The sequence below is a fragment of the Coloeus monedula genome (genome assembly GCF_965178545.1).
Source record: "Coloeus monedula genome assembly, chromosome: 3".
In the NCBI taxonomy this organism is placed as follows: Eukaryota; Metazoa; Chordata; class Aves; order Passeriformes; family Corvidae; genus Coloeus; species Coloeus monedula.
This window is the reverse complement of record NC_138783.1, coordinates 117,112,834-117,134,408: the sequence shown is the minus strand read 5'-3', so window position 1 is coordinate 117,134,408 and position 21,575 is coordinate 117,112,834. Positions and strand designations below refer to the sequence as shown.

Sequence of the window (21,575 nt, the reverse complement as noted above, 5' to 3'; positions counted from 1 at the left end):
TATTAGCAATGTAGGCATTAAGTCAGGTAACACAGTTTAAAACAACAAAATCATGATGGAGGAAATATCAGCAAGCATCTCACAGGCAGGTGGATTTCTGCTATGATCTGTTCCCGGGGGATTGTTAGGGTTTCACATGGAAGCTGGAATACCAAACTCCAGCCTGCACTTGGCTATTTTAGCTTAGAGAAAAATACAAATGAATTTTCAAAGCAAGACATCAAGGTACCCAGAGCCATTCCAGTTGTCATGTGGAATGTGGTGCGTTTCAGTTCCTGATTGCTGTTGTTTGATGTACTTCAATTTGCTTTATTTTTTTATATATAAAGGATTAATAGAAATATTTCCCCTTTGTTTTCTTTTCCTGGTTGTTCCTACTCTCTGTGTGCATTTTGTGCAATATTGCTCAAGGGTTTTCTTGAACTTGCCTGGTTTGTGGGTGGGGTTGAAATGGTTTCTGGACAGGGTCTACAGGCAAAGGTGTCCATGTGCATCAGGAAACATCCCTGACCCAAAATATTGCCAGTATTGCAGAAGGCACAGGGTTGGAGACACAGTTTTTTTGTCTTGCAGGGGAAATTTTGGCCTTCTAGCGGTAAATGAGCTGTAGCTCTGCTGAGGAATACCTGATCCAAGGCAACCATTCAAATGAGAACGTGCTCTGATTTTTTATACATTTATTTAGACATAATTTTATTTTCTATCTCTTAATTCATCCCCAGATTATAGCTCGGACCTTGTGATATAAAATATAATGGATTTTGACTTATTGTTGCACTGACTTCAGCACCGGTGACCAGAAATGTTCTCCTGAGCTCCAAAACCAAATTCCCTATGGGAAGAGAGGCTTTTGATAGACCTGTCGTTCTTTTTTTAAAGGCCTTGCAACAGCTCCTGAAGAACCTTTGATTTAAGCAGCACCTTTTATCTGCTGTGCTACTTCTGCTGAAGAGAATGTTTATGTTTCAGGTTTTTTCTGGGGTTTATTTTCAGGCAGTTTGTTTTTTGAAAGGACTTTGGGTTTTTGCTTGCTACCAACATCAACAGGATATCCTGTTTTCTTTGGAAAACCTGGAATCCATGAGATGGGAGAATAGAAGATTCTCCTGGTCCTTTCACCTCCCATGTGGGCTGTGGTGTGACAAGGAGCTTTCAGCAAGAGAACCAAGGAGAAGATGCAGAGAGCAGAGGTTGAGACATTAAATTCTGACTGGTGGTGGGAGAACTGGCCACCTCCTGTGTGGAAAACACTGGAAGAGGAAAGAGGTGATGATTCAGTTTGTGTGTTCCAGCTGAGGGCAAAATCCATCCAAAACCAACTGGAATTTCTCCACTTATCCTTAGAAAAGAGTGTGGGCACATCATGGAGCTCCTCCCTTGGTGCAGGAGCCGGGGAGGGAACACAGACAGATGGAAAGCCACGGGAGAGGTTTGCTTTCCTTCAGGAAGCTCAGTTGGTAGAGCACTGGTGCCATCCTGCCCAGCCACCCTGTGAAATGAGTAATGCCACCCTGGGAGCAGAACGAGGCGTGGTGGGAAGGAAGGAAGGCACTTGTGCACCTTTTTTGGCTCTGTGAAGGAGCATGGCAGGGTTTCAGGCTGAGCAAAGCATGTGTGCACTGAAATTCCTATGAATTCTCTGGGAAGAGAGATGGAGCTCCTTGGTGGATCCCACATTTACAGCCATCGGCTCCCAGAAGAGCAGGCTCTGCCCCTGCCACACTGCTTCTGTGGGGCTTGTTTGCACTGCTGGGAAATACTGACAGCCCTAAATGATGGCATGGACCTTCCAGGGCAGTTTAGAAGTGAAGTGGCAGGGATGTGGAACTGGAAGAATCGACTGTTCCTGAACGCACTTGAGAGAAGCAGGACCTGCAGGACCAGGAGGGATATCAAAAAACTGTGGAATTGTTTGGGTTGGATGGGAACTTATAGATCATCCCATGGGCAGGGACACCTTCCAGTGTCCCAGGCTGCTCCAAGCCCCAATGTCCAGCCTGGCCTTGGGCACTGCCAGGGATCCAGGGGCAGCCCCAGCTGCTCTGGGCACCCTGTGCCAGGGCCTGCCCACCCTGCCAGGGAACAATTCCTGCCCAATCTCCCATCCAGCCCTGCCCTCTGGCACTGGGAAGCCATTCCCTGGCTCCTGGCCCTCCATGCCTTGGGAATTGTCTCTCTCCAGCTTTCCTGCAGCTCCTTCAGGCCCTGCAAGGCCACCCTGAGCTCAGCCCAAAGCTTCTCCTCTCCAGGCTGAACAATCCCAGCTCTCGCAGCCTTTCCTCCCAGCAGAGCTGCTCCATCCCTCTGCTCATCCTGCTGCCTCCTCTGGCCTCTCTCCAGCAGCTCCACGTCCTCCCTGTGCTGGTCCCAGGGCTGGGGCAGCTCTGCAGGTGGGCTCTCACCTGGGCACAGGGGCACAGGGGCACCATCCCAATCCCTTCCCTGCTGCCCACACTGGGGCTCAGCCCTGGGCATGGGGGTGTCTGGGGCAGGTCAAGCTTTCACCCACCAGCACCCAAAGTCCTTCTCCATCTCCATATGGGAGGGATAGAATGGGATGTGCTGGAAAACTTGTCAGGGGAAGCTTGTAAGGCATGGTTTTCTGCTGCTCCTGGCTTTATCCCCTGCATTTGCATTTGCATAAGCACCAAGTCAGAACAGAAGTTGAAAATCTCCCAGACAGCAGTGATTTGAAGCGCTGCCTGTACAACTTTGCTGAAATATGCATGGAAGGAGTTCCAGCTAATACATTATGAATTTTGGTAATGCCACGTCTCTGGCAACCTCAGATACAGATCATGAACATGAATATTTAGAAAATATTCGCATAGCAGGGGGTCGGGCTCTGCTCGCAGGGAACAGGGACAGGAGGAGAGGGAACGGCCTCAGGCTGGGCCAGGGCAGGCTCAGGGTGGACAGCAGCAGGAATTTCCCCATGGAAAGGGAGCTCAGGCCTTGGCAGGGGCTGCCCAGGGAGGTTTGGAGTGCCCATCCCTGGAGGTGTCCCAGGAAGGGCTGGAGGTGGCACTCAGTGCTCTGGGCTGGGCACAAGGTGGGCATTGGGCACAGCTTGGACTCGCTGGGCTGGGAGGGCTTTTCCAGCCTCAGGGATCCTGGGATTCTGTGAAAATGTTTCACCTGTGTGTGTGTCTGTACCTGCCTGTGCACACACCTGTGTATCACACGAATGAGATTGTATTTTTTTGCAATCCCTGAGGGATTTTGGTTCTGTAGTCACAGAGGATTCTGTCTTGATGCACATCGGAGATAAAAATATTTGTATCAATTTTTCCTTTTATCCCCTCAGTTCCTGTTTAGTGACTCTCTGTTCCTCATGCATTTAGGGAATGGAAATGAATGATTGCGTAAGCTATTTAAAGGAAAAAAACTTTAAAATAATATTTAAGGGTTTTTTTTTCACGGAAGACTTTATTGATGTTATAAAGTTGGAATAAATAATTGCACGCTGTACAGAGCAACAATTCCTTCCTGGCATGTTTTCACAGTCTTCATAATATTAATTTCTTTTAAAAATTTGAGTGATAACTTTCCTGTAGTGCCTTCCATCAAGACTAGTTAGAACATATATTAAAATGACAGTTCATTAGGGTGTTGCCAATGCAGCTGCAAAGCTTTCTATCATTTTCTGAACTGTTATTGCTTATATAATAAAGCTACCAGCAAATAATAATCTTCATGTCACACGTTGCTGCTCTTGGGATGGATTTATTGAGGTGAATATAAAATAATGTCAAGTAATGATTACAGGGAGAAAAAACAAGGAGTTACCCCATCAGTCTTCTATGATACTGAAGATGAAATGACTGCTGCAGTAAAATAATACTGTGACAACTTTGTCACTTTATTCTCAAGATGGTGCTAAAGGACTGTGATCCATTTAAGTTTGGGGGATAAACTACAAAAAAAAGAGCATATTTTGCTTTGTATGAATTAATGGAATAGAAAAAGAAGTGATGAATTTTTGTTTTAAAATATGTGTGTGTGCTTGGACACCAATTGGCTTTGTTAAATAGACTTTCCTCACACTGAAATACAGCTGAGTCCATCAGGTGACCAAATTTCATGATCAATTTAAGATGAAACTCTTAATATATAAAAAATTCTGCTCCACTAATTCAAACCCCAGAGAAAAACACATGAACAGGCTGGAATTTTAGGTGGAGATGCAGCACAGAGTTGTAATATTTGAATAATTGCTGGATTTTAGCATGAACGCTGTGGTAACGAGCAGCACTGAGACCTTGTAGCTCTAAAGGTTCTGGTGCACCACCCTCAGGAGAACCCACAGAGAGGGCAGAGCCTCTGGAAGCTGGTTTAGCTTGGATTTGAGGAAATTTATGGCTGTTTCTCTCCGTAAAATAATAAACTGGCCTGCTGCTGTTGGGTTATTTGGGAAGTGGCTCTGGAATGCTGGATAAATCACATCCCGTGCTGTGCCGCTGGATAAATCACATCCAGGGCTGTGAGGACAGGGGTGATGCATTTCCTGCCTTGTAGGCAGGGAGAGATGAAAAATTCAAGTGCTTCCCTGCTCTACCTGTGAGAACACATTCCCAGGGATTCTCCTGGATGGCTTTTCAGAGGCAAACACGTCTCCAGCTCGCCCACCTTTGATCTTCCATCTCCAACAGGCGTTTTGACAACAGCCTCTTGCCACGTTGATGTATTTGAGTGTATGAAGACTGTCTTCTTTATTCTTATAGGACTAGTGGGCAAAAGCAGCCCAGAAATATTGTCAGAAGTGAAAGAAGGGGAGCTGATCTTCTCTGTGTGGGGAACATCCATGGCCACAGAAGGTGCTGAGGGCTCCCGCAGCCCTCTCCATCCCTGCAGCAGGTACAGGTATGCCTGAGGGAGATTAATGATCTTTACTTCTTCCTTCCTCCCTGGTTGCCACTTTCTGCCCATGTTTTATGGCCCCCAAAAAGGCAGTGTTCTCCCAAATCCATCAGCACTGGGTGCCTTGCTCCAGCACCTCGCTAGAGAGGGTGAGGAGTCTCATAAGGAATAGATAAGGTGGGGGTGTCTGGCCATGAGTGCCATGAGCTTTCTTCTGCTAGAAACCAAGCCAAGAAGGAAGGGGATTCCTCAGGGCTCTGAATCAAAAGTTGTTTATCAGCAAAGGCTCTTCATTAGTAGAAGCCAGGCCTTGCCTGTCTTGGGCTGGGCCAGAGCTGGCAGCAGAATCAGATCATGGGTTCAACAGCTTCTCTGAGTGGGGAAGGGACCTTAAAGATCTTCCAATCCCACCCCTGCCATGGGCAGGGACACCTTCCACTGTCCCAGGCTGCTCCAAGCCCCAATGTCCAGCCTGGCCTTGGGCACTGCCAGGGATCCAGGGGCAGCCCCAGCTGCTCTGGGCACCCTGTGCCAGGGCCTGCCCACCCTCCCAGGGAAGGATTTTTATGACACTGGCATAAACCCTAACAAATCTTCAGTCCATCACCACCTCCTCCAATCTAATCAAAGGTTGTACAAGGTACATAGATATTTATACACCCCCAAATCTGTGCTAATATATATGTGTGTGTACAGATCCATTTCAGACACTGAAGAAAAACTTTGTGCACACTGAAATTGCTCCCTTTTAAGTGAAAAAAAAATAGAACCAGGTCTTTAATTCCTAGTACATCAAATATTACCTCTAGTTATGCAGGAAGAGAGTTGAGGAGGATATTAAAGCTTGAAATTACTGAGCTGTTTGTAGAAGTAGTTAGTGAACGTGGGCAATAATCTGTTGTTTAAAAAGCAAAATCCCCGAGGATCTGGAGTCCATGTGTTCAGCATGCAGGCATGGGATGTCTATCTAATAGATTCATATTTCACAGGCCAAGAGCAAATTGCATGACAGACTGTAAATTAGAATGGCTCCCAAACCAGCCAGTACAAATGGATTCTGAGCAGTGGGAATCAATAACAGACATTTCTCTCTCAGCTTCCCCTCTGCTGGGGGCACACAGAAGCTCAAACACCACATCTGTCGTGCTGTTGCCACTTTGGGAATGCCTTGGAACAACACATCCCACCCACATCCTTGTTCTGATCAATTCTTTGACATTTTCTGTTGAAAATCCCGGCATGGAAACCTATAGCTCCATGTGGAAACTTAAGCTCCTCCCTGTCTATTCCTAAGAAAATCAAACTTTTTTTATATACAGGTGTGCAGCTGCTGTTTATTTAAGCACAATGTCTCATTGACTTCATAGCCAAAGGTCAGGAATGGGAGAGGATGTTGTTTTGGGATATGTGGTTGTGTCCCTGTGGAAAGTCTCAGCTCCATGATGCTGATTAGGCAGTGAATAATCCTGAAATGATGGAAGTGATGATCATGGAGAGACACACTGTGGTTGAGGATTTCCAAAGGGACACTAATTCTCTGTTTTCCTGTGTCCCACCTACAAAGCATTCACTGGAGCTGCTCCTCTGAAATTGCTCACTTTGCTAATGGCATCTTTAATTTGTTCTGGTCAAGGAGTCCATGAATCCCTCCTATGCTTTTGTAGATCTGTACAGAGTTTTCCATGCTCTTCTCTTGTTGATCCTCAGCTCCCTTGCTCTTTTTCATTGGATCTTATTTGTAAGCACCTTTTATTTTCTTCTTCTTCTTTTTCTGTTCGTTTTACAAACTCATGTTCATTCCCAGTGATCCTACATCCTTCTTCTATGAGAGGATGAATTTTTTTGTCATTTATTTTGTGTGAGTTATTATTAAAGAAACAGCTTTCCTCTCAAAAATCCCAACCCAAACCAACACAAAAGCAACCAAAAATCCCAAAGACCTCCTTTGGTTGCCTCCATCCCTGGGGTCACTGCTCATTTAGCTCGGCTCCCATTAGCCTGATCCCTCTGTTCCAATAATCATGGAATCACAGAATGGTTTGGGTTGCAAGGGAATTTAAAGCTCCTCCAGTGCCACCCCTGCCATGGGCAGGGACACCTTCCACTGTGCCAGGCTGCTCCAAGCCCCAATGTCCAGCCTGGCCTTGGGCACTGCCAGGGATGGGAAATCCCCAACTTCCCTCTACTTTTGGTCCCTGTTCATTATCCTTCACCCTTCAGCCTGATGGTTTTGAACAGTGAGTGATTCAAGGACAGGCTTCTAGTACCTGCACTTTCAAAGAAATGTGGGTTTTATGAGGCTGTACAGGTGAAATAGGATATTGAGATTCTCCTCTTCCCTCCTCACAACTTTTCTCTGTTTCTGTTGAACTGTAATTAATTCTCTGATTTTTATTTTAATTTCTTTCAGGTCTATCTGACAGCTGAATGTTAATATGCCTGATAAAGGAATTTTACTCTCCTCCTCTCTTCCAAAAACCCCTCTCCTGTCTTCATTCCCAGCTCTGGCTGTCGGTGTGAACAGAGGGCTCTGTTATTTTTGTCTCCACAGCACTTCATCCTTCCAGCATCGTCTTTAATTCCACTGCTTTCCCTCACTCCTTCACTGCTTGGTTGGGTGTTCTTGTAATGATCTTGTATCTCTTTTCTGTCTGATCACATCCCTGGAACTGCTGTAATACAAACTCTGTGTGACACACAGAGACTGAAGCACAGGCTGCACAGCTGCTGCCAAGATATCCCTTTCCTGCCTCTCTCATCCCCCTCCACTCTTCCCTGCTCCAATGGTGTTCCCACTTTTTTCTGCCTCTCTGCCTGTATTTTTTTCTCTCTGAAGTTTCTCCTGCCTTTCAGAAAGCATGAGAATCAGACCCTGGTTTTGGACCTGCTCTTCTCTCCTTTGCCTCTCCACCTTGCACCCTTTACGAGCGCCTTCCCTCAGGAAAAGTCCCATCCTCAGGGACTCTCCAGGCCACTGAATTACACATTCCTTGTGCTCTTCCTTGTGGGTGTGAACTTTCTGCTGCAAGAGCTGCACTCATGGCTTGCCACAGTATGGTGTGACTGTCTGATATCCTAAAAAATTTAAAACTCAAATGGATGACTGGCATGGAAAGGAAGAGGAAAGAGTGTCTGGGAAGTGAATTATCCCCAAGGACAGTCACAGCTGCCTGGTCAGTCTCATTGCAACAGCGTCTTTCTAAGCCTCAAGGCAAACACTATGGATTTGTCAGTGCATTTCTGTGCATAAGAAGAGTGGGGAAGAGGAAGAAACAAAGCAGCCTTTTTTCTTTTAAACTCTGCAGCAATCCATAGATGCTTGGCTGAGATGGGCTAATATTAAAAAGAAAGCACATTGTCACACTCTTCCCACACCTCCGAGCAACAGACTGAACTCTACAGAAGAGACAGTACTCCCTAACATCTGACTGAAGCACATTGGCTTTCCCTGTGCCAAGAGGAGGATGGAAATGGTATCAACACCTTGCTTTAAAAATGCTGTGAGCAAAGATTAACGAAAAAAAATAACCAAAAAAACAGAACAGAAGAAGGCGGCTTATATTTGGAGCTGAAATTGTGATTTACACTGGCAATTTCAGTGGTAAGCAATTCCATTGCTTTTATTTTTTATTTTTTATTCATTTTAGAGGTTTTTTACCTCTTAGCTGTCCCTGAAGCTATAAATTACCTGGAGCACAGCAAATCACCAGCAGCTCTGTCTTCCTTCTGGGCAGGACTGCCTGCTCTCCTTTGCTGGCCTCCCTGTCTCTAAAAGCAAGATATGCTGTGAAAGTATGAGATAAGAACCCTTCCTCTCCTTCCTTCCTTCCTCTCCTTCCTTCCTCTCCTTCCTTCCTTCCTCTCCTTCCTTCCTCTCCTTCCTTCCTCTCCTTCCTCTCCTTCCTCTCCTTCCTCTCCTTCCTCTCCTTCCTCTCCTTCCTCTCCTTCCTCTCCTTCCTTCCTTCCTTCCTTCCTTCCTTCCTTCCTTCCTTCCTTCCTTCCGAATTCCTTCCTTCCGAATTCCTTCCTTCCGAATTCCTTCCTTCCTTCCGAATTCCTTCCGAATTCCTTCCTTCCTTCCGAATTCCTTCCTTCCGAATTCCTTCCTTCCGAATTCCTTCCTTCCTTCCGAATTCCTTCCTTCCTTCCTTCCTTCCTTCCTTCCTTCCTTCCTTCCTTCCTTCCTTCCTTCCTTCCTTCCTTCCTTCCTTCCTTCCTTCCTTCCTTCCTTCCTTCCTTCCTTCCTTCCTTCCTTCCTTCCTTCCTTCCTTCCTCTCCTTCCTCTCCTTCCTCTCCTTCCTCTCCTTCCTCTCCTTCCTCTCCTTCCTCTCCTTCCTCTCCTTCCTCTCCTTCCTCTCCTTCCTCTCCTTCCTCTCCTTCCTCTCCTTCCTCTCCTTCCTCTCCTTCCTCTCCTTCCTCTCCTTCCTCTCCTTCCTCTCCTTCCTCTCCTTCCTCTCCTTCCTCTCCTTCCTCTCCTTCCTCTCCTTCCTCTCCTTCCTCTCCTTCCTCTCCTTCCTCTCCTTCCTCTCCTTCCTCTCCTTCCTCTCCTTCCTCTCCTTCCTCTCCTTCCTCTCCTTCCTCTCCTTCCTCTCCTTCCTTCCTCTCCCTCCTTCTCTCTCCCATTCCCCCTTCCCCTGTTTCCCCACCGATCCGTGTCCCATTGTAATTCCTCAACACTTAGAAATGCCAGTCCTTCCCCTGATCCTCCCCCCAGCAGATTCTGCTGGTTCAGTTCCCCAACATCCCTGGCTATATTTAGCCAATTTGTCTAACTGAGTAGGGGAAAAAAAAATTCCTTTACTTTCTGTAGGGAATACCAGCAAAGCAGCAAATATTGCCATGGCAACGAGCCTCTCAATCCATCAGGCTCCTGCAGTATCTAATACATAATCTGGAAGGCAGGGACTGGTGTGGAAAAATGAACATAACATATTGGCACTTCAGGATTTAATATCCCCTCCCTGTGCCCTTAATTAGCTCACCTCATTTGGGGTAATTATTCAATTTGAGAGAGAAACTTCTCTTTTATTTGGCTTTCCCGAGGAAAGCCAATGTGTGATCTACCTTCATTAAAATGCAACTTTTGACTTTTTCCCCACAAACATGCCACAAAATGGGAGTTTCTATAGTAACACACAATGCAGGCTCAATTTGAAATTATAATCTTTTGATAAAAAATGATTTTCCCCCAGCCCCCTTCTCTATATATTTTCTTTTTCTTAAAAATTTGGGTTTGCCACTCTGCTTTACCTCTCCTCTGTTCCTAAGGAAGTTTGAAAAGAGTTCCTTAAAATTAAAAAGCACTGCTGAACTTAAAATTACTCCCCTGAACTTAAAATGACACATTGCCACTCCTCATTTTCATTTGTACATTACAAATTCTGTATCATTTGGTTACTTTTTCACATCCTCTTATTCTTCAATTATTAAATTTGTTTGCTATGACTGCTTTATCCCATGGGAAAAAGAGAAGTGCATTGCAAGGGCTGTTAGAAAGGCCTTTATCAGGTTTAGTGATAGGATTTGGATTTTTAATCTGGTCTTTTTAGACAAATTCTATTATGGGGTCTGTTTATCACACAGTCAATATGAGGAATTTAAAAAAAAAAATAATCCCTGACCAATTTCAATAACATTTAAGAAGCATTTCCAGGCCTTCTGCTGCTGAGTGGGAAGATGTAGATCCATAAAATCTTTTGTCAAGGCTTTGGAAGTGGAAGTGGGAGGGAGGGAGAAGAGAAAGGTTTGATTGGAGTTGGGGTGTCCAAAATAGGAGCCTGCAGGAGTGAAATGTTCCATGGAGAGCCAACCTGGCCTTAAACTTTTCCAGGAAATGCACAACTTTTCTGAATAACCTGTTGTTTCCTGATATACCTGACTAGCAGTCAGTGAGGTCCCACCTTCGTGTGACCCACTCAAAATTATTGGGATAAAGAAATAATTTAACTGTGTTCATGAGCCTCTCCCCTTCCTTTTCATGTTAACATCAAAGGCACCTGATAAAATTAGGAGGCAGAGAAACAGTAGGAGTTCTTCTGTTCACTTTCAGGGGGTTTGTATGATGCTTTTCAAGATTTCACTTTGAAACATTACAGCCCAGCACACATGATTGAATGGATTCTAAAAATGCACAGCCTTCACCCACAAATTAGTGCACCAGCATGAGTTACTTGTGCCCGAAATAGTAATACTCCCCTAAATAATAATGTTATCACCAAAAAGACACTCAACTGCATGCAAGAGCAATATGCCATAGGAAACTAACTTAGCAGGAGGTCTGGGGATAGTTCTGTTCTGCTTTCTTAAAAAAAAAAAGAAGAAAATTTGCCAGTACACCATCCAGTAGATCTCAGAGGAAATTATTCTTTACCTGTCATTAAAAGAGCTACTCAAACAATCCTAAAACACAGAGCAGGAAAAGAAATTTAAACTGCCACCCAAACTGTTAAGTGAAAGTATAAGTTTGAAACCTCAACAAAAATGTGCCATTTCTAAGGACAGGGAATGATGTTTGTTGTCCTTTGGTTTGCAGGTAGGTGAGCAAATCTTTCGTGACACAGGACATGACTTCACTGTGTAGGATCCTGGGAGAAACAGAGGAATCCTGTGATGTAGAGAGAGCAGGCTCAGCCTGACAATGATAAATATGTCAGACAGTGACAATCATTGTGTGATTTAGTTCTTGTGAATGAAGGAAAATGGTAATTGAAAGTGTCATGATTTGGAAGCAATAATCACCTCCCCATCACTTATCCTCAGGCAGTCAGAGGAGAACGCAGCTTCCCTTTGTTCCATGTGTGAAGTGTGAGCTGCCTGAAGACATGGATGGAGACTCCAGGCAGGAGTGTCAGATCTGACCTCCTACATCATGGAATCCCAGGATCCCTGAGGCTGGAAAAGACTTCCAATACCACAGAGCCCAAGCCGATGCCCACCTTGTCCCCAGCCCAGAGCACTGAGTGCCACCTCCAGCCCTTCCTGGGACACCTCCAGGGATGGGCACTCCAAACCTCCCTGGGCAGCCCCTGCCAAGGCCTGAGCTCCCTTTCCATGGGGAAATTCCTGCTGCTGTCCACCCTGAGCCTGCCCTGGCCCAGCCTGAGGCCGTTCCCTCTCCTCCTGTCCCTGTTCCCTGGCAGCAGAGCCCGACCCCCCCGGCTGCCCCCTCCTGTCAGGGACTTGTGCAGAGCCACAAGGTCCCCCCTGAGCCTCCTTTGCTCCAGCCTGAGCCCCTTTCCCAGCTCCCTCAGCCGCTCCTGGGGCTCCAGCCCCTTCCCAGCTCCCTTCCCTGCCCTGGACACGCTCCAGCCCCTCCAGGGCTCTCCTGCCCTGAGCATTTGTGGTGCCTCAGCAGTCAGTGGTGTCAGGGAGGGCAAGGAGAAGTGCACCTGTCTAAGGCACTTTACCACCAGCTGTGCTGGATTCACCTGTGTCTGCCCTGAAGGAACACAGGCTTTTATTTTGGGTGAGCCTTTTTGTTTTCCATTATTTTTCTTACAGGTATGTGGATTAAGAAATGTACTTACAGAGTGTGAGGATGACAAAGTGGAGAGAGTGCAGCAAAGAACAACCAGGACTGGAGGCCCTGGATGCTGATGTGGATTATAAAATCTAACAGGGTGATTAGAGAGAGGTTCTGCAAGCTGGCACGTATTTGAAGAAGGGAGGTAGGGGAATCATTTAGGAAGAAGGAGCAATCTCTCATTATGTGACAGAATTTCAGTGCAGTTCTAACAGTGATGATCAGCAGGTGAACACAGCTGTGTCCTTCTTTTCCTGCAGAGAGAGATGCCTGTGAGACATTCCTGGGCAGGAACAGCAAAGGCAGTAATGCTGAAGTCTGGGATTGACTGATTTTGAGGAGCAGAACAGCCCCATAGCACAATGACTGCCATCCCTGGCTCAGAAAACAGTGCTGGAGTCCCTCAGAGAGGACAGACCTTACAGGTCTCTGCCTTCCTGTTGGTTTATATTTTAGCAGCTCTCTCACTGTTGGCAACGACTCTCACTGGAGTCTTTCTGGTTTTCTCCTCCATGTAGTTCAAGATATTTTATGGTGAAAGGAATAGTGGTAAATAAAGTTAGAAGAGGCTGAGCTGTGAGTATGGGCAGTCATTCAGCTATAACACACTTTGAATTAATGTGCTCTGTGCACACACTTCCAGGCATTATTTGCCTTTAATATGGGTAATATTGTCTCTGTTATCCCCTGTCAAATGTTTGAAGAGCAATAGAGGCAGGTGAAAAACACATGGAGAACATAGTCCAGCTCTGGGGATTAATTTAATACCCGATTAAAAGGCTTTTAAAAGACATCTGTCCAAAACACCCTGATAAAACCTTTCTCTCATTGTTTATGTTGGAAAGTGCAACTGGGCCCTTTTTCCAGTGAAGTGGGATATTTCTCTTGCACATCAAGTAGTTTATCTTGCCATGCTCTATGGTATATTCCAGTCATTGATTCTGGATGCCTTTGCAAATAATTTTCAATGTCTAAGGTTTTAAAAATCCAATACTTCATGGTACTACCTGTTTAACAGCTGTTCTGGTACATCTCAAATGGTTATTTTTTTTCTGGATTGTTTTTCCCTCAACTGTTGACCAGCACTTTGCTATTCCTCACACTCTATTTCCTAGAACTAAAATCCATTATGGTCTCTTATCTGCTTGATAAGGCTGCTCCAGGACAGACAGGTTTCTACAGCTTTCAAAAAAATTGATCCTTCTTTTCACCATAGAATTTAACTCATCTGCTCTCTGTGGAGACAACTGATTAGACTTTTTTTATGCTGAGTAAATATGAACTTCCTGCTCTTTACATGTGGAAGCTGCTCTTCCAGCACTGCACAATGTTCACTTCTCCAGCTGAAGTTGTTGGTTGGCACCTTTGGAAGATTAGAGGGGATGTTAAATAAATGTAGGAAAAGCTTTGCATTAGATGAGCATTAAAATTGTGAAACTGAGCCCCAACTAGAATCATGGAATGGTTTGGGCTGGGAGAGACCTTAAAGATCATCCAGTTCCACCCCTGCCACAGGCAGGGACACCTTCCACTGTCCCAGGCTGCTCCAACCTGGCCTTGGACACTTCCAGGGATAGTTAAGGGGGTAATGCTCCCATTGAACATACACTTCTTATTTGGGTATGAGGAGAAAATGATGTCTCAATAAAGGCTTGAACAACTTAAGTGACATTTTTGACCAAGCTCCTCAAAATCTGGTCCTTAAAATCTGCTTTCAATACTAAATTTCTGCACTTGCTTAAACTAATCATCATTTCCAAAACCCCTGGGTATATATTTGCTCTCTGAAGACTGTCTCATACCTAAATGCATCTCATACCAAAACTCATCCAGAGTCACAAATTTTCCCTTCAGAAGGTGCTGTTGCAACAGGACCATGGCTTGGGATCCATAGAGAGTGGTGTCCTGGGAAGCTGGGAAGATGTTTTGTCTAAAAGCTTTGTGCCTACACCACTTAGATCCAGTATGGAATCAAATCCCACTTTGCCCTGGGAAGGATGAGACTGAAAAATCCAGGCCATAGGAATGCAAAGGAACACTAAGAATTTTGAAATAGTGGCAGCCTGACTGCAGCCTCTGTCTTAGAAGTGTGTGATTTAGCAGTGGGTAACCTGGAGCTAATAAAAACATATATAAAGGTGGAAATAACAGGAAATATTCTGTTTCAAGAAGAAGTCCAATGTAGCCTATATGTAATCACTGTTCCTAACTAGAATACCAGGAATTTTTACCTCATTCATAATTCAACTCTTGGTTATCTCATCCCTGAGATTTTGAATTTAATTTTCACAAAGATTTTAGCTTAGCCAAGGAATATTAGCAGTGCTATCAAAATTTAATATGTTTTTGAAAAATCCAGGCTTCTAGAATCATATGACTTTGTGAGAGCCTTGGTTTTCATTTGGGGAAAGAAAACCCATTTCTGTCCTTCGCACTTGCAGAGAAAAGGTAAAGATAAGACCCTTAAAAGCTCAGAGAATGCCAAGAAAATGCTCTTCACAATGTTATATCCCCAGGACTGGAAAAGCTGTCAATCATCTTCCTGCCTAAGACAAGTTTCTTTTGTTCATTATTGCATATATAAGTTCACAGCTCTTCTAGGCCCCTGTCAGTGCATCACTGAGACAATAAAATCCTTGCTTTCCTGCATAATGAACTCCTGCTTTAGAATTTCGTTCTTCCCCTCAAAAGCTGACCTTTGCCAGGAAGAATAAATTGTTTTTTCTTTTAATAATAGCAATGTTCTTTCTGTTCTTTGGATTGTATGTATCAGCTAATTTCTGCTGAAACAACCAAAACAACAACAATAATAAAATCATACAGATTCTGCTTACTTGTAATTAAAATTTGACCAAAGACTTAGGGAGTTAAGTTGGAAATAAATGTTATCAACCTACATAAACATTATTGAATCAGCAATAATTAGATATATCATTTACATCTGTAGCTGGAAAACCAGCTTTCCTATTCTGCTCTTGGCACACCTCATAAAAAAAGATAACTAGAGGATAACTGGATATTTCTAAAAAAAGTGACTCCCCCAAGCACAGGTAAATGTCTTTCTTGAATGAGTACCTGCACAAGTGGAGTTGTGTTCACACAGGACGGCATTGCTGCACGAATGACTCCTGGTGTGATCATAAAAAGGTTAAAATCAGAATAAAAATGGCCTTAAAGATCATCATAATCCACCCCTGCTGTGGGCAGGGACGCCTCCCACTGTGCCAGGCTGCTCCAAGCCCCAATGTCCAGCCTGGCCTTGGGCACTGCCAGGGATCCAGAGGCAGCCCCAGCTGCTCTGGGCACCCTGGGCCAGGGCCTGCCCACCCTGCCAGGGAACAATTCCTGCCCAATCTCCCATCCAGCCCTGCCCTCTGGCACTGGGAAGCCATTCCCTGGCTCCTGGCCCTCCATGCCTTGGGAATTGTCTCTCTCCAGCTTTCCTGCAGCTCCTTCAGGCCCTGCAAGGCCACCCTGAGCTCAGCCCAAAGCTTCTCCTCTCCAGGCTGAACAATCCCAGCTCTCGCAGCCTTTCCTCCCAGCAGAGCTGCTCCATCCCTCTGCTCATCCTGCTGCCTCCTCTGGCCTCTCTCCAGCAGCTCCACGTCCTCCCTGTGCTGGTCCCAGGGCTGGGGCAGCTCTGCAGGTGGGCTCTCACCTGGGCACAGGGGCACAGGGGCACCATCCCCCCCTAAATTCCTGCCCACAATTGTGTTGATGCAGCCCAGGGTACTGAACAAAAGGCAGAGATAAAAGGTGTAGTACTGGGGGGAAAAAAAGGTGGCCATAGGAATGTTACAGTGTCCTATTGCAAGAGAGAAGGTTGGATGTGTATTTACTGTAACATACCATATGTTTTTCTTACATGTCATAAAACACTAATTCAAAATAATTGGAACTGCTCAAAAAGTCCCAGACTACCCTGGCACGGGTAAATCTGGAAATGCTCAAGTAACTCAAAGCAGAAACATTTTCTCTCTTTCTAAGCTCTGCTTACAAGTCTGAGAGAGCAATAGGGACACTTCAGACTCAGACACCGGAGACAAAAAAAAGAAACCTTTAGGGAAAAGCACTTCATGACAAACCAGCTCTCTCCTGGGGTTTGTCTGCTCCTGTAATTCCTTCATGTTGGCTTATATTCTTTTCACCCCCCCTGAGTAAAATTTGTGGCATCCATAATTCAGAAGGTTTATCTGGAGTCATCTGAGGTCTCAGTATTCATTATTTCACTCTCTTCGGAAATACATCCACAGACATTCGGAGCTCACATTTTTGTAACAAATGAAGGAATATCCTTATTTTAACTCAGCTCTGCTGCCTCTGGCTGTCCTCAGGCAGGTGTGTCTGTGGAGTGACTGGGCAGCAGAGCAAGCAGGGCTGGTCACTGATGTGTCCTTGCTGCCAGAGCAGATCCTAATTGGATGTCAGTGTCAGACATCCAGCCCTGCCCATTTTCCATCCCAGCCGGGAGCAGCTTCTCTCTGCTCATGTCACACATCCCATGGCACACGAGATCCATGTTTCTGCAAAGCTGAGGACTTTGACATCCTCAAAATAACTTCTCTTAAACACAACAACAAATTTGGCTTCTCACTAAATATCTTGTATTACTCACTCCAGAAAGCATTCCCAGCAATGATCATTCCCAAGGACTGGATAGTTCTCTAGAGGAAATTTCTCTGAATAAATTTTCCATATTGGCCAAATAGATCAGGATGAACATCGATTCCTTCCTCTGCTGTTAAATATTTGCTCTCCTACATTTCTTGCTGGGCTTTAGCCATTTGCAGGCCTGGTGATGGCATCATTTGGGTTAAAAATGATCACCAGAGCATGGGAATCTTGAGAACAACAGGGAGAGAAGAAAACAAAAGTTGCAAGGAAAAGAATTTCATTCCTTGTTTCAGGGATATGCTCAGCTTTTAAGTATTCTGAGATTATATGAGGCAAATTGCCTAATTCAGGCTATATAGAAATTTAAAAATGCATATGGATTTTAAGGAATTAGAAAGGAATTCTTGGACAGCTCCCTGGGGCTCAGTGTAATTGTGGTGGCTTTCTATTAATTCTGTGCAAGAGTTGTGAAATAGTAACTTGGGGCAAGGAGTGGTGTTATTTGGTATTCATTTCTGCTTCTGTATCAGCTCTTAGGGACTATCCTGAAAAATTGAGCAGAACATTTCCTGCTAGTTTGTACTTTAACTGTTGTATTAAAATGGTTTTCCCCCTCACTTTTTGTTTTTTTAACTTTCAAGGAAAGCAAATCTCAAGTACAAGGCTCTGTCATGATACCTCATCTCTTTCCGTCACCATAAAGGTTCTCTGGAAAGAGGACAGAAAATAACAATAACACAATGTTTTCCTTACCAATGCTCCCTATAACATGACAGAGCCTCTGAGAATGGAAATGCAAAATGTGACAGAAATACAGACTGTTATCCCTGCAGGCAAAAAATATAGAACAGCCTTGGAACAACCTCTGCATCAGTGCTCCCTCAGTCTCCCTCTTGGTGTGTGGTGTGATGTGAATCTCAGGTCCAGGGGTTTTGCTTAGTGCAGAAACATCCAGAAAGAAGATCTTTATGGAGGAGAAGGGGCAGAGAGCAGTGCTTGGCAACTTCAGCCAAGTGTTCTGATAGAGAGAAAATACAGAGCAGTGGAGGGAAGGGGATTGATTTTTCCTGGGGCTGTGCAAAGATATGAGCAGAGGGGGGAGAGGAGCGCAGCTCTTGGGTGAAACAGGAAGGCAAGTTATAATTCTGTTCTATTGGTACCATGATCAAGCCATTTCTCCAGGCCTTTGAAACCCTCTCAGGCCTTGAATGCTCTTCTTTATTTTCTCAGTTCCAAGAAAAAGGCCCTGCAGTCCCAGCCAGAGGCCCACCCTACTGCATTTATCTCATTTTAGTCTGCAGCAGCTTTAAAATAAGCACCGTGGTACATTCACTAAGAATTTTACTTACACCTTGCAATGCCGTCTATGATTTATTAAAAGTATTTTAAAATGCCGTGAAATGATCTGAAAATTTCATAAAAGCCTCACATGAAGTATGAACAAATCCTCACAGAAAGCAGCAGTAAACCCCTTTAGGCATCATTCTGTCTCAAAGAAGTCAGATAAAATAATTGGCAAGACAAACATGCATCCTGAAGGAACAGCACAGGGCGTTTTTGGGTTTGTGTTCCCAATCAGTTACAAAGCATTCTGGAGGCCTCTCCTCTGACTCTTCAGAGCACTCGGAGGGTCTGACTGCTTTCCCCTAACACTTTTTGGCAATATTCCTTCACCTTGTTTCAGAAGGGTTGTGCAAATGATGCTATAAAGATTTTTTGCCTTTTCTTTCATACTCCTGTTATACCTTTTTTTACAGCTTCTGTATTCCCAGTGCTTTTTGCCTACATTCTTGGACTTGTTTGTCAAGCTGAGAGACTCAACATTTCAGAAGCTTCGTAGCCAGGGATCAGTGTGCCCCAGACCCCAAGGTCCTCTCCAGAACACATTCTGTAAACCAAGAGAGAACCATCCAGGGGAAGGTTCCTTGGGGAGGGGGGCTTCCTTGAGCCTCTCATTGGGGAATCTTTGATAGATATGCTAATTAGTAAAACCTATAATAATATACCCGACCTTTTGGGGGGCATTGTTGTGTGCATTTCAGTGCATTCGACCTGGATGTAGTGCACCTAAGGATCCTTAAAATAAACACCAAGGTAAAATCCCTTTTCCCCTTCTAACCGTGTGATTTTAAGATCAGGAAAAGGCATCACAAAGTCCAGCAAGTACCTAACGAACAGCGGAGATATTATTTATCTGCTTCTACCTTTGATAGCAGGTTCCTCCTTTGTTCCCTCCATCAAGACATAATTACACATCTATCCAACACCCAGCAGCACCAGATGGGGTCACAGGATGCTTCTAAGAGTGATACTGAACATCCACAGAGATTAAAGGAGCAAAGTTACCATCCTTACAGCAGAGAGTTTCCCTGGGGCCTGGTGTCATTGTCCTTCTGGGCCTTGCTAAGCTGGAATGTTGTGATTTCCTCTGTTACCACCCAGACTTGGCTGCACCGTGGAGAAACACTTATTTATATTTCTTTATATATGGTTTTATACTTATATATCTATATCTATATCTATATATATTTACTGCAGCAATATAAAATCAGAGAGCCCCAGACCAATTTGGGTTGGGAGGGACCTTAAACCCCATCCAGCCCCACCCCTGCCATGGGCAGGGACACCTTCCACTATCCCAGGCTGCTCCAAGCCCCAATGTCCAGCCTGGCCTTGGGCACTGCCAGGGATCCAGGGGCAGCCCCAGCTGCTCTGGGCACCCTGTGCCAGGGCCTCATCACCACCCTTGGCACGAGGGTTGGAACTGGATGATCTTTAAGGTCCCTTCCAACACAAGCAGAAAAAAGTAACTGGAAACAACGTTCTGATGTAAACATTTCATCCACGGCTGTGATTCTGTCTTTTTGTAGACTCTGGTTAAGCAGAGTGAAATATTTCTCCCTTTTGAGTCAATTCATTTAAGCTTCCATAGACTTTGTAGCTGATAAATTTTGGGTAAGAGGCAGTGCTCTACCAGGATTTCACCCTAAATTGTCTCCAGATTTTGTCCACAAATGGATTATCCAACCTGAGTCTCTCAGCTACAAAAGCTTACAGCCACTACTCCATTAACTAGATCCCAAATTATGGCAAAAATACAAACTATTTCTTGTTGGGCACATATTTAAGACAACAAAAACCTCTCACAAACCAAAGAAATCAACTGAAAGCTTTCTGGACCCATCTCTGGGCATAATTCCTGTTGGATGAAAGTGGCACAGGCAACAATCCTGAATAATTGCACTGGATTTACAGTGACCTTCTGTAAGCTTGTAAAGGATCACACGAATCAAGTAAATTAGGCACTTATTAAGTCCACAATTAGTTGCATTCTATTTAAAAAAACCCCTCAGGCTCACAAAGTCAAACATGGAGCAGGTTCTTTGCTGGATTTAATAGATGTGATTTAAGCAGTGCATGAAGAAAATAGCAGCCCTTTTTCTGGGGATTCCTATTTTCTTTTGGTGTTTTTTTCAGGAGTGGAATGATTTATGATGAATTTGGGAGTGAACACAGGGCTGAATGAGATCCCTGGATGCGAGCACTGCGTTCTGGGTTTGTGGCTTTATGAGAGGGAGGGGGACAGATGGAAAAAGAAAGTGGTTGAACTTCCTATTTGTACTCACTCATCGACTCTGTCAATTTGGCCATCTCTGTTTCTCTTTGGGGCTTCTCCTGGGGGAACAGACAAAATGAAAAACAAATATGTATATGTAATATAGAAATAGAAATACACCTGAGTGCAAGTGGCAGTGTGAGGGGAGGACATGAATCCATGATATATTTCTATTTTATTTAGGGATTTTACTTCACTCCTAAATAGCTTGAACTTCTGTGGGCTTTTTTTTTTTTTTTTTCCTTTTCATTTCTCAATTTTTCCTACTGTGAAGTGTGAAGCTTGTATTTATCTGAGTGTATCTAGCTGAAGAAATTGAAATTATCCAATCAAAGTGATAACGGAGGAGGAAACCCTCCTCTGTTTTTCACTCTCTGCTAAAATACACAAGTGTGTTAGGCCTTCCTGACAAAAGAGCAACCCACAAACCACTTACACTGCAGGGAAAAAGCACTTATTTGGAAATAAATCGATTTTATATGGGAGCTGGAGTGTGTGGTGTGGCACTGGGCTGATGCTGAGATTAACTGAGATACTTCAGGGACTCCCAGTCAAACCTGCTGGTCTTTGTCTCTTGGGTTTTTGCCTTTTTTTTGTTGTTGTTGGATTTTTTTTTCATTTCAGGCACTTGCAGCTGCTGTAACTGAGACAGAGCCTTGGTCAATCAAGAGCCCTTGAGTTTGGCGAAAATCCAATGTCCCAGTGCCAGAGCAGTGGAGGCTGGGCCCAATCTCCTGATTTCAGACACCAAGTTTGGGCTGAATGAAAACTACAAAGCCCTTGAAACTCCAATTAAGTGGTTTTGAGAGGATGTGGTGGGGCTGTTGTCACCCCTCTGATCCCTTTGGTGACTGAGCCCCACCTCTCCACCCTTGTACCATGTAGAGGTAATCAGAGTGGCTCTCCTGGGCCATGGGTGAGCAGACCTCAGCTCTTTTTTCCCCAAAAAACCTCAGTAAGGGA

At 44.7% G+C, this 21,575-nt stretch overlaps 1 protein-coding gene across 1 annotated transcript in view; it reads right to left on the bottom strand.

The window, feature by feature from the left end:
- KCNJ6 (potassium inwardly rectifying channel subfamily J member 6) overlaps window positions 1–20,647 on the bottom strand; it is a gene marked incomplete at both ends in the record, with an annotated part of 99,273 nt that extends 78,626 nt beyond the window's left edge. Inside the window, one exon of the mRNA XM_082277862.1 lies at window positions 20,623–20,647. Within this exon, the coding sequence (XP_082133988.1) occupies window positions 20,623–20,647 (25 nt within the window). The remainder of the gene's footprint in view (window positions 1–20,622) is intronic.
- Between the last annotated feature and the right edge of the window lie 928 nt (window positions 20,648–21,575).